Source organism: Corapipo altera, unplaced genomic scaffold (assembly GCF_003945725.1).
Source record: "Corapipo altera isolate COAL_440 unplaced genomic scaffold, ASM394572v1 75, whole genome shotgun sequence".
In the NCBI taxonomy this organism is placed as follows: domain Eukaryota; kingdom Metazoa; phylum Chordata; class Aves; order Passeriformes; family Pipridae; genus Corapipo; species Corapipo altera.
In genome coordinates this window covers 7,925,844-7,941,451 of record NW_020884887.1, presented here as the reverse complement: position 1 = coordinate 7,941,451, position 15,608 = coordinate 7,925,844, and the positions used below count along the sequence as shown (strand labels likewise).

The following is a 15,608-nucleotide window of genomic DNA, read 5'->3' as shown; positions in this document are numbered from 1 at the left end:
ACCCTTTCCATGAATAAATTTTTCCTAATATCAGATCTAAAGCTCCCTTGATGCAACTTGAGGCCATTTCCAACACAAAGCAAAAAGAAATCGTCTAAGTAACAAACACTCAGTAAGTAACCCTGGAACAGCTGAAAAACAAATCCAAGGCACAGAAAACCACACTGTCCCTGAGAAGGATGCCCTATTTTTATAGTTATATTGCTTCATAAAACACCCTCTGAGCCTGGGGGATATTTAAACTCCAATGTCAGGCTTTTTCCATTTCCTGGCCCAGTTTTAGTGATTTATTCCATTATGTGCTTCTACATGAAACCTACTGGTGAATACTGCATGGAAACCTCTGCCTAACAACCCCTTTGGCTGCTTCACTGGATTGCTCTGACTTATCCTCAACTTTGTGCCTCCTTGAATTCTTGTTCGCTTTTGGTGTCATCAGACAATGAGCTCCACAGAGGAGGCTTTGGCACAGGTGTGCCGAGGCAATGCCATTCAGTTGGCCCTTGACAGCTTTACTGCACAGGCTTGAGAAGGCTTGAAAAAGCCAGTGGTCAAAGCTCAGACCAAGTTAAAGGCTGCCAAAGTCCACAAAAAAAAAAAATTCAGGTCTTATCCCTGAGGATAACCCAGTAACACTTAAACAAGACTGAAGCAGCATGTTCTGCAAAAGCACCTGAACAGAAAATGGCAAAAAGGTTATATAAACTAAAGGAACATTTACTTTAGGACTCAGACCAAAGAAAAGTACAATAAGCTATTGTTAGTTACAAATCATCATGAAAATGGACACTAATAGCACAGAGGTACTATGGCCTCATTCTCTGGTACAATAGTCCCAGTATCTCCAAGTCAGGAACATTTGCCTTCAGCCTATTCTTCTGGCCTGACAATTCAAAGAGTGACTTTCCAAACTGATCCAAATAATTGTGTTATTCTCTGGTAAACTACAATGGGACATTGAACTGGGAAGGCATTAGTGTAGTCCAGAAGAAACCCTGAACCCTAAAATATTGGACTTGCAATGGCTTTGGTGACCTCATGTGGAGGTAGTGGCAGTGGCTGTACCTGTGTTGCCAACAGATGAAGGGCAGCCCCAAGGTTCCCCTATCTCCCTGCCATCCATACAGACCACCAAAATGACAACAATTGTGTCACCAAGTCATGACCTCTTTGGTCTCAGAAAAGTAGTCAAAACAACTCTGAGGCAGAATTGTTTTCCTATGACTTCTTATATATTCAGTTACAACTGGTCACAAATGAACCTCTGAATCCTTTTCCTTCCCAAAAGTCTTTAGAAAGGAGCTCAGTGATGTACTAGGGCTGTCCCCCATCTCAGGGGTGATCACTGCCCACCAGTCCTGGAGATATTCTCTTGCATTAATAAATTAAGATATTTCATGAGTGGACACTTTAGCTGTTTGTAACCCTGGTTGCAGCTCAATATACCCCTCCTGTAGATTATATCCTGTAGCAGCACTTGACACTGAGGACAAATTCAGTGGAGACAGATTGGAATCACCTTTCCTGACAGCAGCTGCTGTCCCTTCCATGGGACAGGCTGCACAGGCAGCAGGAACTGGGACAGGGGTACCTCTTGGCTAGGCAGCCAATTTCCTTTTCTAGCCCAAGCAAAAAAGTGCTCTTCTTGAGAGCAAATCACCACCCACATCCAAACCATTTCCCTATGGAGGAGGTGGACCATACTCTCAAGGTGAATGTCTCCTTGCAGTGACTGTAAAGACAGAGTCTGTGATCAGGTCATAGAGAGATATAGTTAGATAAGATTAACACTGACAAGGAGACTCTGAGGAGTAAGGAAGTGACTGGGAGCTCCACGGGGAGGTCAAGCCCTCATCAGAGCAGGGATGGCACTGACACGTGGCAGGAAAGGTTTCATCCACAGTTTGGTAGAGGAGAACACCAACAGAAAAATACACAGGCACTCAAAGTACCATGTCAGGGAGGAGATGGGGCAAAACAGATGCAATATACCATTAAGACAGAGAAACTTTGCCAAGTCAGTTTATTGAACAAGTATCTCAGGAGCTAAGGAAACAAGGGAAACTGAAGGAATGTTACCAGGGAAGATCAGCCCATGGCAAGTCACATTTAAGGGAGCTTGTCTTCCTGGGCTGAACTCCAGCACAGACTTAGCATTCAGCCATACTCATGAGATTGAGAGTTGTCCTGCTTTCCCTGGTGAGAAAAGGAGAGAGGAGAATTAGACACAGAGCATATTAAGTGCTGAAGCCACATGCCTCATTTCACTGGCCCAAGTGATGATTTAGTATTGACTGGAGATGAAGAACAGCCTCAAAAACCCAAATACTCCCTTTCATTATCATCTTTAAAGGAAAGATGAAGGTTTCATACATTTGATACTGTACAGTTGGTTTGGTGAAGTACTTTACACATGCCCTCATGAGCTTGTGGGACACACTGAGTGCTGGTGAAAATGAATAAAATACTTTTAAAGTTAACAAACAGAAGGCCAGGTACAGATCACAGAAATGGGCCCCTTACATTTTCCCCTAAAATGCGAAAAGCCCATCTCCTTGCACAACTCATGGTGGACTGGAAATGTCCAGTATATACCCATAAGCTGTTAGTCAAAAAGGCATCATGAAAACAGCCCTGAATTCATAGTTGGTACAGGAACTGATCATGAAAGAAAAGGTTGTACTCTTATACTTACAGGTAGGCATTGCAGAAAACACATCTGTTGCTGTATGTTTTGCCATCAGAGCCACAGTGGGGCACATATTCCATGGTGCATACAGGAGACACTTCTTTGAAGTTCTTGCAGAGCTCCTGCACACAAAAAATAGACATGAGTCTCTCTGTCTGAGAGCAAACCGTGTCCCCCCAGCATAAGGAATGACACTCACTGAGAAATGAAAGTGGTTGTAACATTATTATAACCAACTCAAAGTTTCCTCCTGGTGGCAGATGTGATTTTGTACTGTTTCTGTTCACTGCCATGCCTTTTCCTACATTGTTGCACAGCAGTGGGACAGATGTTGGCTGGTTTACGACCAGTGTGAAATTCCCAAGGGATCTCCTCAGGTCTGTACACCACCACTCCCCCAGTTTGTAAAACAGAGAGAAAACAGTCCCTCATGAGCGTAACAGACACTGGACTTCACCCTTTGTTCCCATCCTTTCTCACTCACTCTTGTAATGTCCTCTTCACAGCGTCCATTCTTTCTTTTGCCAAGGTTGGTCCGATGCTCCCTGGAGGAAGGAGAGACCATTGTTAACCACGACCTTCCCAAGTACAACCACAGAGCAAGAACAAACCTCACTCCCATGGAGCCACAGGATTTTCAGATCAACCACCTTAGTTAGGACTGCCTGTACAGCACTACCAGGAATGTGCCCTTGTGGGTCAGACATGTGCCCATAGTTGATGCACCCCCCTCTGTGGAGCTCTGGGGTTGAACACCTATGTCAAACACCAACAAAGGAAGCAGGAAAATGTGGGCAGACAGACAGGACCCCTCCAGCACAGGGTTTCATAGAGAGTCCTTGAATTTCACTTGGCACTCAGGGACCCATCCACCCCCAGGGAGGTACTTACATGTTGTGGGCACACAGCGTACACTCGCTGGCGTAAGTGACACCGTCGGTGCCGCAGACGGGATCGTAGATCATCGTGCAGGCCATCAGCTGTGTGCCATCCTTCTGCGTGGACATTCGGTACTGGCTGCAGTTGAGCTGGGGAACAAGGACACCAAAAGCTCTGACACGGGCTCTGCTCTGTGCAAGGGAGCCTAGACACAACCCCCTCTGCTTTTGCCTCTGCCTAAATCTGCCTACGCCAGATCCTAAAAGGATCTGCCAGAGGACAAATTACGGTTATATATTAACTCATTCTTCATGGAAAACTAGCAATTTCCTTTCACAGCCTCATGCTGGAGAAGACTGAATGAAGGCTGGAAGGTAGACATTACTCATTCAGCTTTGCATTTATCACGATGCCCCTATACCTTGCTGAACTGACCGGGATATTACAAAGTGCAGCTCAAAAATAATCTGCAAATCAAAATGACACGATTTATGCACTTCCTGCAAGGGGGCTGACTGTGACCGGGGTGTTTTTCATGGCCCACAAGAATGGAGGGGGGATGTGCTGACAGGACTTTTGTTGCAATGGGGTGGTTCCGAGTGTTGAAACCTGCCAGCAGGAGTGGCAGCCGTTGAAGCTGATTTACACCAGCTGAAGAGCTGGTCTTGCATTTTAGCACTCCCAGTTTCTCCAGTGTGAGCTCTTCTTTCCTGATTTATGTATCTCACCCAGCCTGAGCACAGAGTGCACTCGGGAAACAAAGGAATGACATTTCATAGTTTGTTTGTATAGAAATGAAATATCTGACTCGGGATGTTGACTCTTTCAAACAAATGCTAATGAGGTGGCTTTGTTCTTCTATTCCCCAATGAGAGTAAATAGTTTAGAGCTGGCCAAATATAGTTAATCTGGTATTTTTACAAGATTCATTGTTGGTATACATTAGATTACATTGCATTTACAAAAAAAAAAAAAAACCAAAAAAAAACAAAACAGGGATGAGTACCAGGTATCCCATGATACCTTAGGTATTAGCATTCAAAACACAGGTAATTCTCTAATCTTTGTAGAACATCCTTTTGTGAAACACAAGCATCCAGGAGGCACTGGGTTCCCTGGGTACCCTTTCCATATTGCCAAAATGGGCTGCTAATTTCCTGCAGCAGCTATGATGGACCACTGTGGGAAAAGGATTTCTTCATGTAAAGCCTTAAATAATTTATGTTACCTGTCTCATAACTCATTCCTCACCTGTCCTCTCCTCTTTCTTTTCCTGACTGTGTGCAGGAAGTGCACAGTGCTCCTGCTGCCAGGAGGGTGACATTCACCCACAGAAGGAAGGTCAGCACTAGCCATGACCTCCGTGGAGGCTACGCCACCCAAACCAACCAGCGTTTGTTCAAGTTATGCAGTTGGCACCTGCTCAAACTCTTGTTTTTCTTTAGGTTTCACTTACTTGGGGAGCTTCCTCTATGCACCTTCCATCGTGCCTCTTGGCAACCTCGGTTCCAGAGGCGCTGGAAGAGAAAGGAGAGTTAAAAATGCTCAAATGCACAAATAACTCTGTGGAGCTCTCCGAGGGTGACCTCCAGGCCTTACATGTTATGGGCACAGAGCGCACAGTCGTTGCTGTAGGTGACACCGTCTGTCCCGCAGAGCTCACGCAAGATGAAGGGACAGGCCATCATGGCTTCCCCTGATTTGGTATTGCTCAGGTATGTGCTGCAGTCAACCTGGGGAGGCAAAACAGCAATGCTGGGTCAGCTGGTGCAAGATGGAAGAGTGTCTCACCCTGCAGTCTGTCCACGCTGACCCTCCAGATTTTAAAGGCTTATGTCAGGGGAAAACCAGAGGGTTTTTAAGTTTACTCTTGCATTAGAAAATAGTTAAGCAATGGTAGTTGGGTTTGGTATTTTGTGCTAGTAGAGGGCAGAAAGGAACAGATGGCCAAAAAGATTATTTTCCTAGAGTAGTACACATACAAGTCTTAAATCCAGCATTTCATAAAATCATAAAGGTTGGAAAAGACCCCTGAAATCCAACGGTTAACTCAGCACTGCCATGTTCACCACCAAATCATATCCCACATCCACATGTCTTTTGAACACTTCCAGGGACAGTGATTCCACCAGTTCTCTGGTCAGCCTTTTCCACTTACTGACCAGACTTTCAATGAGGAATTTTTTCCTAAGGTTTAATCTAAATGTCCCCGAGTGCAACTTGACGAATCTGATTGAAAGCATTTGATATTAAGTCCAGCTTGACACAGTTAACTGTATCTGAGATTTTGTTTCAGATTTTCCAAAACAGCAGCAAGAACTGTTTCACCAGTTCCTGACACAAAAATGTTTACAATATATACAATCTATTAATTCAAATATTTGAGGATAAATAGACAAACATCTATAGGAAATCAGTCTACAGTGGAAGCACCACTGACACTTTACTGTCATTTTGCACAGTTTCCCCAATGCAATGTCTCTTATTATCCATATTTCCCACATGGTCCAAGAATAAATTAAAGCAAAGACAGCATTTTAACAACTTGTCTTTTGTATAGAAAATATATTGCAGTCCCTCAGGATGCATGAAATTATTTTTGGTGCTTCAGAGCTGCTCTGCATAAGCAGAATAAATGTGTTGAGATATTATCAGCACATATTGTTGCTGTGCAGGATAATAAAGCTATTTCTGTACACATACCTGAGAGCAGATTTGTCCTGGCTGACCAGAGCACAAGGATTTTTTAACCTGCCTGTCTAGTGCAATGGAAATCCTATGACTGAATAAATACACTGACACCTAACACAGCCTTCTGCCTTCTCTCCTACTGTGCTAAAATGAGCTGCATGGTTCTTGTGCTGCCTCTGATGATTTCTGTTCAGAGATCTGCAGTACTGGGACATTTTGTTTCTGAAGTCCCAACCTGTCCCTGTCCTCTCTTGCCCTCATGTACAGCACATTGGCATCAGCAACTGCGAGCAACTAGGGAGAATCACAGCATCAACATGAGCCCTGTGCACCAAGCTCCATCCATCCATGAGCACAGAGAGTGCGCTGAGCCCAGCCAGGGTCTTCCTGGAGACTGGAGAGAGAGTAGATGGTGCTTATTTTATAGCTAAAAGTACACTTACAGGAGTGCTTTCCTCCTTGCATCTTCCCTCATGGCTTTTCTTAACGTCAGTCTCATGTTGTCTGAAAGGGAGAGGTTGGGGTTAGCACACACACCAGCTGAGCCCTGTGACACCTAGGAACCACAGAAAGCAAACTGAACCCATAGCCCATATATATGATAAAGGAGGCATCTGATTTCCTTATGAACCAGCTTATCCCAGTCATTAGCAAGCATAATGGGTGCAGATCCATCAGGTTTCCTCACTGTGTGCTACACAGGAACCCCATCTGCTCTTTCCTTTGCCCAAACACCACAGTCCCATCCACTCTTTCCCCTGCCCAGATATCACAGCGTTCATAGTTTGCTCAAATCAAGAACTGACTCTCCCACAGCTCCCCCAAGGAGCAAAAAGAGAGCACCAGGGAAGAAAATGAAGGTGACAGAGGCTTCAGGAGGTTGAAAGAGAAACAGAAAGAGATGTATGGATATGTTGGCACCAAAAGAAAAGCCATGTGGAGCACTAACCATGGCTAGCCACTCCAAAAGAGAGTCCTATGTACAGCACTTACACGTTATGGGCACAGATGCTGCACTCGTTGTCATAAGTAAATCCGTCTGTGCCGCAGACAGGGCGCAGGATCCTGGGGCAGCGTACCAGGGCTTTGCCTCCCTTAACCTTTCTTGCTGGGTATTGACTGCAATCGATCTGCAAAAGGCAGCAATGACAAACGTGAGGAAGACCTGGTTTTCTGACCAAAAAAAATTCCATCATAACCTCCTTCCATGCCTTTTACACTGGGATACTGGTGCGACACCAGTGCTACGGCTCAGTTCTTGCAAAGCCAGGTTGAGTCAGTTCTTCATGAATCCTCTTATGCACAGAAGGAACTGCACGGCACTACCATAGTTTGTGAGATGCCAAATCACTGGAGTAAGAAGCTTGGTCAATCCCAAACGCAAGATATGTCAGAAAAGCAATTTACAAAGGGAAAAAATATAGTCCTCTTTTCATTGTGCAGTATAGATATAAACAAAACACCAAAACAGTGAAGACTTTGATCTTCCTTTGAGGGTGCCCTTCAAACACAAAGCCCAAAATGACCAATTCCCTCATTTGTGTGTTGGCATGTCCTAGACACCAGCTCTGGGACTTCTCAGCTGATACACTCAGATCAAAACTTCAGGTGTGCTCCATATTCCATAATACATCCCCACTCCCACCCCAAAGGCTGACACAGGTGTGAATTCATAGTGAAAGCTCTGTGCCTAGCTCTTGTGCAGCCCTGGGCTGCCAGGGCTGAGAGGGCAAGGAGGGCCCAGAGGACACCTGCCTCAGATGGGATTCACAGGCATCCTCGACATAAGAACCTGACAAGACTTAATAGACCAGTGTAGAAAGCCAGGCTTTAGGCCAGCTCACTTTCAGAGTAGATGTCACCTCAGGGAACCTTTCAGTTGATACAGCTAAGAAAAGTAAGGCTTATATTGAACACTTACATCAGAAGTCTCCTGTCTGCACTGTCCACTATGCTTTTTGCCAACATGGGTCTTTTGTATTCTGGAGGAGGGAAACAATAAAATTTAGGAACTAAATGCTTAACCTCTCAGTCACAGTCATGTGCAAAATGAAGCAAACTATAAAAGTGTATCAGAATAGCTACTTTACTCATTAACAAGCTCATCTCATCTTCCTATAACATGCAATTTAAAGTAATATTCTGAATTGTTCCTTCCTCTGCCCAGTCACTGTCCAGCCCACAGACTAATTCAAGGAGCTGCCTTATTACTCTTCAAGGTTTCCTCTCACAAGCACAAAGAAGATATCAGAAAGAAACTCAAGGTAAATCCCAAACCAACCCAGTTTCTAAGAGACTTGAAGAAACAGGCATAAGCAGAAATGCAGCAGGGTGGTTCTCAGGACTGCACAGCATTCCTGGCTACTCAGAAGGAGCACTCTAAGTATGGCACTTACCCATTGTGGGCACAGATCCCGCATTCGTTATCATATGTGTTGCCATCTGTGCCGCAAACTGGATTCAGGTCCCTTGGACAGGATACTAATACTTTGCCATCTTCAGTGACTTGTGTTCGGTACTTGTCGCAGTCAACCTGTCAAAATAAGGACAAAAAGCTCTGGTGGGGCCCTTGCTATGCAAGAAAAGCTGATGCAAAAGCTGTTCACTCTGTATCCAAGCCTCAGTTGTTTCTGCAACAGGACAAAGCCCTGATACACTGAAGTTAAATTTCCAATCAGAAATGAGCTTTCTTAATGTTATCCTAGTTCTCTAGCAGTCAAGGAAAAGGACTATCTTGTCAAAGGGATTCTTCAGGTAGAAGAACACGTATAAAATTTTGGGCCTCTTCTCGTCAAAAAAATGTTCTTGAATTTCGTTAGAAACATTTTTCCCCAGCTGTAAATCTAATACTGTTTTGGTTTCTGCTGGTTTTCTCCACACTTCTCCAGCTCTGTGATTACTTCTTACTTCAGATTCCCTGTAGTTCAGCACAGGGTTTGAAAGGATAGGAAAAAATGGTTATCTATCAGTCAGAGAATGGGCTTCAGACATCCCAGAATTTTGGTGCTGAAATACAGAACCTTCTCGAAGCATCAGACTGTTGGCCTCACACAAAGATACAATACACCATGCTCTATAAATATGTATGCTTAGTGCTCTTGTGAATCTCACTATGTCTGTGAAAACCACCAGCATGGGAATTTTGAATCTCTGTTGCTGAGGGTTGAAATGCTTGTGATCTCCAGAGAGAAAACTGCCAACCTGCACAGAATGTTGGCAAGTGAAATCTTGCCCCCCACCCCTTCCTCTGGGCACACAAGCCAGCTTAGCACGTAGGGAAGTGAGTTCTGAAGCACTGACTCACTGCAGCTCCTCATTCCATATCCCTCTCCTTCCTCCTTCCTCAGTTTGGTGTGGTAAGCATGGGATGACCTTCTCTTTGGAGCAAGGAGGTTGCCAAATCCACCCACATCATCCAGAAAAGCAAAGCATGAACTGGGACCCCTGTAAGCCTTGTGCTATGGATCTCTTGTAGTTTCCTAGCAAAATCTGTGGGGTCCTCAGGATTCTATTAGCAGCCTAAAAAATTAATTTTTTACTTCTATTGCACTTACAAACTCCTTGCATTCTCCGTCGTGTATTTTGGTAATATTGGTGTCATATTCTCTGAAAGAAAGAAAAGCTTTGGTTAGGAAGTATTGAGAATAACTTCCTCCATGTCACTCCAGGCACTGGGACAACAAAGCTGAGTTCCACCCACCTTGTGGGACACTACAACTGCTTGACTTGTCTGAATGCAACCTGCAGATGGCCACAGCAAATGCACAGTATTCCCATATCCCATGGGAATGAAGCGTTAGGAGTAATTCGGTATTATAAGTAACACTTTGATCTGTTCATGGCTCTGCTCTGGGTTTTTGTGATTCCCCTCACGACCACAGTAAAAAATAGGGAAGAAAACTCAAGCTGGCTGAAGAATTAAAAACAGCCAGTTCCAAGGAGACCTACAGAGACACCTGCCCTAAGACTAATATTTTACAGAAGTGCTTCTGAGAGCCTTAAGTCACTAATTATCCAGAAGGATGTTCCACGCACAAGACTTACATGTTATGGGCACAGATCTCACAATCGTTGCCATAAGTGAAGCTATCTGAGCCGCAGACTGGTTTCGATATCCTTGGGCATGCTACCACGACGTGATCATCTATTACAGCTCTTCGGTACTTACTGCAATCAATCTGTACAAATAGCAGGAACAGAGGAAAGAAAACCAAAAACCACACATTTTTGATATAAAGATACAACACTCCTACATAGTCTGCTTACTCTCTCTCAGTCTTTGGGGACAAACTAATTCCGCTATCAAAAGCAGAATTCTCTGTGAGAATTCTCTCCCGCTGAAAAGAAATGGCATAGCAAGAAGGATTGTGATTTGGGTTTTGCAAGATCCTTCATAAGATCCTGCTGGAGCTATCCAAGTGGTGAGATCCAAACCTCAGCCAACATATTACTTTCATTTTATTCCCAAATACAGAGACTAGAAGTCTGAAGTAGAAAATAACAGAGATATGGTATCAGATAGCCCATAAAAACCCTCCCAGCTTTGGTTATCATCAGATTTTAATCCCTTTTGGGCTGTGCAGACCAGTTGTGCATGCTCTATTCTCCTTTTGTGTGGTGTTTGAACTGCCCCCATTACAGACTTTGTCTTACCATGACAGATTTTGGCTCGCATTCTCCATCATGGGCCTTCTCCACACTGTCACTGTGTTCCCTAGAAGGAAGCAGACCAGCGTCAAGGATCTCAGAGCACCATTGCCTCAAGTCTGGCAGTGTTGGTACCCAGCTGCTCCTCATCCCAGCTCATCTTTGGGGAACAAACCTGCCACCTTTACCTGGAACACCTTGCCCTAAGGTTTCTGTGAGGTTCCCAGCAATACTTACTCATTGTGCAGGCAGATCCCACAGTCATTGCTGTATGTGTTGCCATCAGTGCCACAGACTGGTTTCAAGTTCCTTGGGCAAGCTACCCAGGACCTTCCATCCTTGGTAATGCCTCTGGCATACTCGCTGCAGTCAAGCTGTGAAAGGAGCAGAGAATCAGCCCTGGTTTTGACTCCCTCATGGAATGAAACCCCCAGCAGCCTCCCACTGCCACAGTGCCTGCAGCTCCTGCCTACAGGCAAATTAGAGGCATTACTGGGAATCTGCTCAGGCAGTCAGGAGAAGGGAATCCTCCCTACTGAAGTTTCTGATTATGCTTTCCTGATGAAGTCCAAGGATGCACAGCACAGGGGAAGGATTGCTGTGGGTGAGACACTGTTTAATGAAGGTGGCTGGCAATTGGGAGCCCAGCCCTGCGCCGGAGCCCCTCGGCTCAACAGCGGATCGTTTCAGATCGTGCTGCACTCTGTGAGCTACAGGAGTCTCGTAGCTGCGTGGGAAGAACCTGCAGACAAATCCATGGCTCAGACCCTGCTGTTTTCCTATCTGTGATATAGGTATAGAAATTTATGCAAGGAACACAGTTCTTTGGGTCTTACCATATGGAAACAATTATCAGAGTCACAAGTCTTTGATACTTTCAAGCATATCATAAGACAGTATTCCTCATGATGAGGCAAACTACTGCCTTTGGCTTGGAGTAACTAAATTATGTCTAAGAGCTAATATAATAGGATTGTACAATTACTTCTTGCTTTTTCCTTTTATTTAATGAACTGAAAATACTGCAAGAAATGGGGATCTTTTACTTTCTCATGAAATTGGCAATATTATTCAGCCATGCACTGGAAAATATTATTTGAATAGCTATGATTTCATTAGATTTAATCCATGTGCTCATTGGGTAATTACATACTGTTTCTGCTTTACCAGAAACCTGAATAGAACAGAATAAATAGATCTGTAGCTTACCTGAACTCCAAAGGCAGTACCTAAAAGAAAAAAAATGGAGAAAAAAAATCAAATTACTAATATGCAAAGAATATACATTTGTAAAGCTTTTCATGAGACTTTTAAATTAAGTGATGTTGTTGACTAACTTATTTAGTTTAGGAAAACATGGAGTTCTACATTGTGCCAGTAAATGGCCATAGGATGTATTAAAAGTTACTAAATACAGTTTTGTTGCTCTTCTGAGGGCAGGTAAAACACGTGAGAGCATATATATTAATCCATCCCTCAGATGTTAGAGGGAAGGTACTTTCAATTCAGTACTCTTGGATTTTAACCCAAGAGACTTAATATTTGACCTTCAGAAGTTTGGACATGTGTGCTTAAGATGACTATCAACCACTGGCACTGTCCATCTCTAAACACGTCTTTCTCAGTTACCAGGAGCAGCACAATAAACTTACAGAGCAACCCTAGAGTTTTAAGTTTGCATTTATGTTGCTCACATGGGTAACGATGCCATTTCTAACAGCTTTGTTTTGCCCTTTATACACAGGACTCCCATGTGCAAGTTCCTGCCCTGCATTAGGGTTGCTCCTTCAGCAACTGCTCTTACAAACCAAGAAGAGGGAAACAGTTGCCTGCATGATGTTTGCTGAAACCTCAATCTTGAAACCTAACTTTTTTGCTACACTCTCTCAGGAAGGATATTTCTGCACGGAATAAAGTTCTCATCCATGTCGCAAGACCCAAAGACTCTTACTGAAATGAAAATTCAGCTCCAATTCAGCTTGATCCATCTCTGCAGTATCCCAGGAAATACTCACCAAAGCAGCAGCAAAGGGCTAGAGCTGCCCTCAGGAAAATGCCTGTTATCTTCATGGCAGCCAAGGATACGGCTCCAGTGCAGCCTGCGTGCTCTCTGTGCAGGCGGGGAAGATCGCAGGTAGAAGCAGGAATATATAGCACACCATGCTATCAAGTGGTCCCACCTTATTAGGTAATGCTCCAAGCCTGTCATCACCATTCAAAGCCAAAAACGTGTTTACCCAGCTCTAGATGTCTAGCTAATGATTGATACAAGCGCGTATGCCAGGAAGGGGATTTCACGAGCAGGAACCGTGCCAAGACCCCTCTCCTCCTGGACAGATCTGCCCAGCCCTGGGCTGCCCCTCACATGCCTGCAGGGTGTTGCGGGCTCACATCTACCCTGTGTCTGGTTAAATGCAATTAGAACTTTCTCCTCCTCTCTAGTTTTCAACTGAGCTGTCAACTGATAGCCAAAACCCTCATTATTTAACCTCAGAGCATGATTTTGTACTCTTCACTGTTGTATTTCATCCCAGTTTGAGCCCAGGCAATTTCAGCCCAGAAGGTCACCCTGTGCTCTGCGGGAGGAATCCTGCTCTTCTCCTGTTTAAAAAACTCAGCAGCGCTCTGCTCCATGTGCCAACTTTTTTTGTACAACAGCAAAGAGCAAAAATATGAAGTTCGGTCCTAAAACCCATCTTTTTGGCTGTTCACTGATAACTCCCATGGTGCCGCCTGCTCATCTGCTACCACCTCCCCGATGGCCAGTCCCTGACCCACCTCACAAAGTCTAAGTGACACCATCCCACAGGGCAGCAGGCCAAATGCCTTTAATGTCTGCATAGACTAGATGTACTGTATTTCCTTTACCTAGGAAATCAGCCAACTTTGCAAAGATTGGTATTAGCCCACACATAGTTTCCTTCCTGAAAATTCACTGTGTACGTTATCTCTTTACACTTTATATCTTTAGTTTTCTTCAAACATCTCCTTAAGGTTTGCCCACTATTAAGGTAATGGAACTTAGATTGGTCCTGAACACTCCTTTTGTCCTTTATATAAGGAGATTTTTGGCAGTTCTTTGGATTGGTCTCAATTGTAGTCTTCTCAATTGGGATCCTAAATTCTCCAAATTTCTTGCTAACTTTTAATCTTTCAAATTCTGTACTTGGTAATCAAAATCCTTACTTGCAGATCTATTTTTGATATAATTTAAACAGAGCGAGCTCGTATTGAATCATCACAGTTTTATTTTCTAAGAGAAGGAAATTTCCAACATCTTTCTCACTTGAAAAGCAAATCCACAACAATAAAATTTTGGGGATTGCCTAATGGAAAAACTCTGCTACTATTAGTAGTTTGCAGTGTGCACCTGCAAAGCTGAAGTCTCTCCAAATGCCAACCTTTCCTGCTACATTAGTCTCTAGGAACATGAGAGTTCATCTCCGTATTCATATACCTTGATTTCATTCCTTCCCTCTGATGTTCCACCCCACGTTTTCTGCCCTTTCCCTTATCTCAATTCCATCACGTGTCAAGGGCTCCAGACCTTTGGACCAATCCAAGCCTCAGCTACAAGGACCTCTTTTCATCTTGATTATAATATCCATCTCTCTGGGCTTATTCCAGCCAAGACCAGCATCCATTAATGCTTCCTGGCAGAGGAAAATGTATCTTGACAACTTAATTGCCAAGCTCTGTAAAAGCTGTCATGGTCAAGCAAATTCCTGCCAGTGTCCACAGCAATGACACCTGAACCTTATAGGAAAGGAGATATTATTTGCAAACCAAATCTGCAGTTAAAGTAGATTGACTCGGCATGTTCTGTCAAGAGCAAAGCAATTCTCTTCCAACTAAGATTAGTTTGGGGGAGTAGTTTGTAATAGGAGACAGAGTAAAGGGACAGAAGAGTAAACACCTGTCAAGGACATAAAGAAGGAACTCGGATTTAGAAAACACCACCACAGCTACAGCACGTGTCTGCTGTCCCATGTGCCAGCCCAGGCACACAATGCTCGGCTTTGGGCTCCTGCCCTGTGCACAAGGAAGGTCCATGCTGTGACCCTACAAGCAAGCCCCTGCTTTAGAGAAGTGATTCAGCAAAGCATTTGTCCATCAGGACAGAGCCTTTCAAGACCAGAGCAGAAGCTGCAGCAGCACATCCCACCCACATGGGACAGGAAGACATTTGGTTGTGTTTACACCCTTCTGCTTGCACAATCCCCACTTGCAGTGATACTGCATTGACATCTACTTGCTTATTTTCCCTTGCTGCAAATCCCACCTGGCCGAGCAGCCCTGGACGTGAGCACTCCACTCCTCTCTTCTGCTGCCTCTCAGGTTGCCTCTAGTCCCAGCTGTGAATCATCTGTCACTATTTCTGCAGAATTTCACAGACACAGGCTGGGACAGGAGGCAAGAAGACAATAAAGCCAACTCACCTGTTTGTCAGAGATATATACATATTGTCCATGCTTCCCATTCTCAAACCACACAGGTAGTTGTTACTACACCAAGCACTAAACTGTTTGTTTTGGGACCTTCTGCATCAAGGACCTGAATTTTTAATTTGCAAACAGCTGCATTTACATCTTGTTTTCAGTGAACAACTTGAGTGGAGTTGCTCACACCTTCATGCAAATGAGTGTTGAAAGTGCTTGTCTTGCAGTTCCAAGGGGAGAGCTGGGCAGTAGGAGGGGTCTTG

At 44.2% G+C, this 15,608-nt stretch overlaps 1 protein-coding gene across 1 annotated transcript; it reads right to left on the bottom strand.

Moving 5' to 3' along the window:
• Positions 1–1,994: 1,994 nt before the first annotated feature.
• Positions 1,995–13,083, bottom strand: LOC113947135 (ovoinhibitor-like). Its single transcript, XM_027643406.1, is given in 17 exon segments — positions 1,995–2,196; positions 2,696–2,811; positions 3,174–3,234; positions 3,581–3,717; positions 5,025–5,085; positions 5,168–5,301; positions 6,703–6,763; positions 7,253–7,389; positions 8,181–8,241; positions 8,656–8,792; positions 9,814–9,865; positions 10,304–10,437; positions 10,913–10,973; positions 11,144–11,280; positions 12,116–12,135; positions 12,922–12,994; positions 12,997–13,083. Coding segments are annotated over 17 exon segments (1,500 nt in total). The 5' UTR covers positions 13,069–13,083; the 3' UTR covers positions 1,995–2,150.
• Between the last annotated feature and the right edge of the window lie 2,525 nt (positions 13,084–15,608).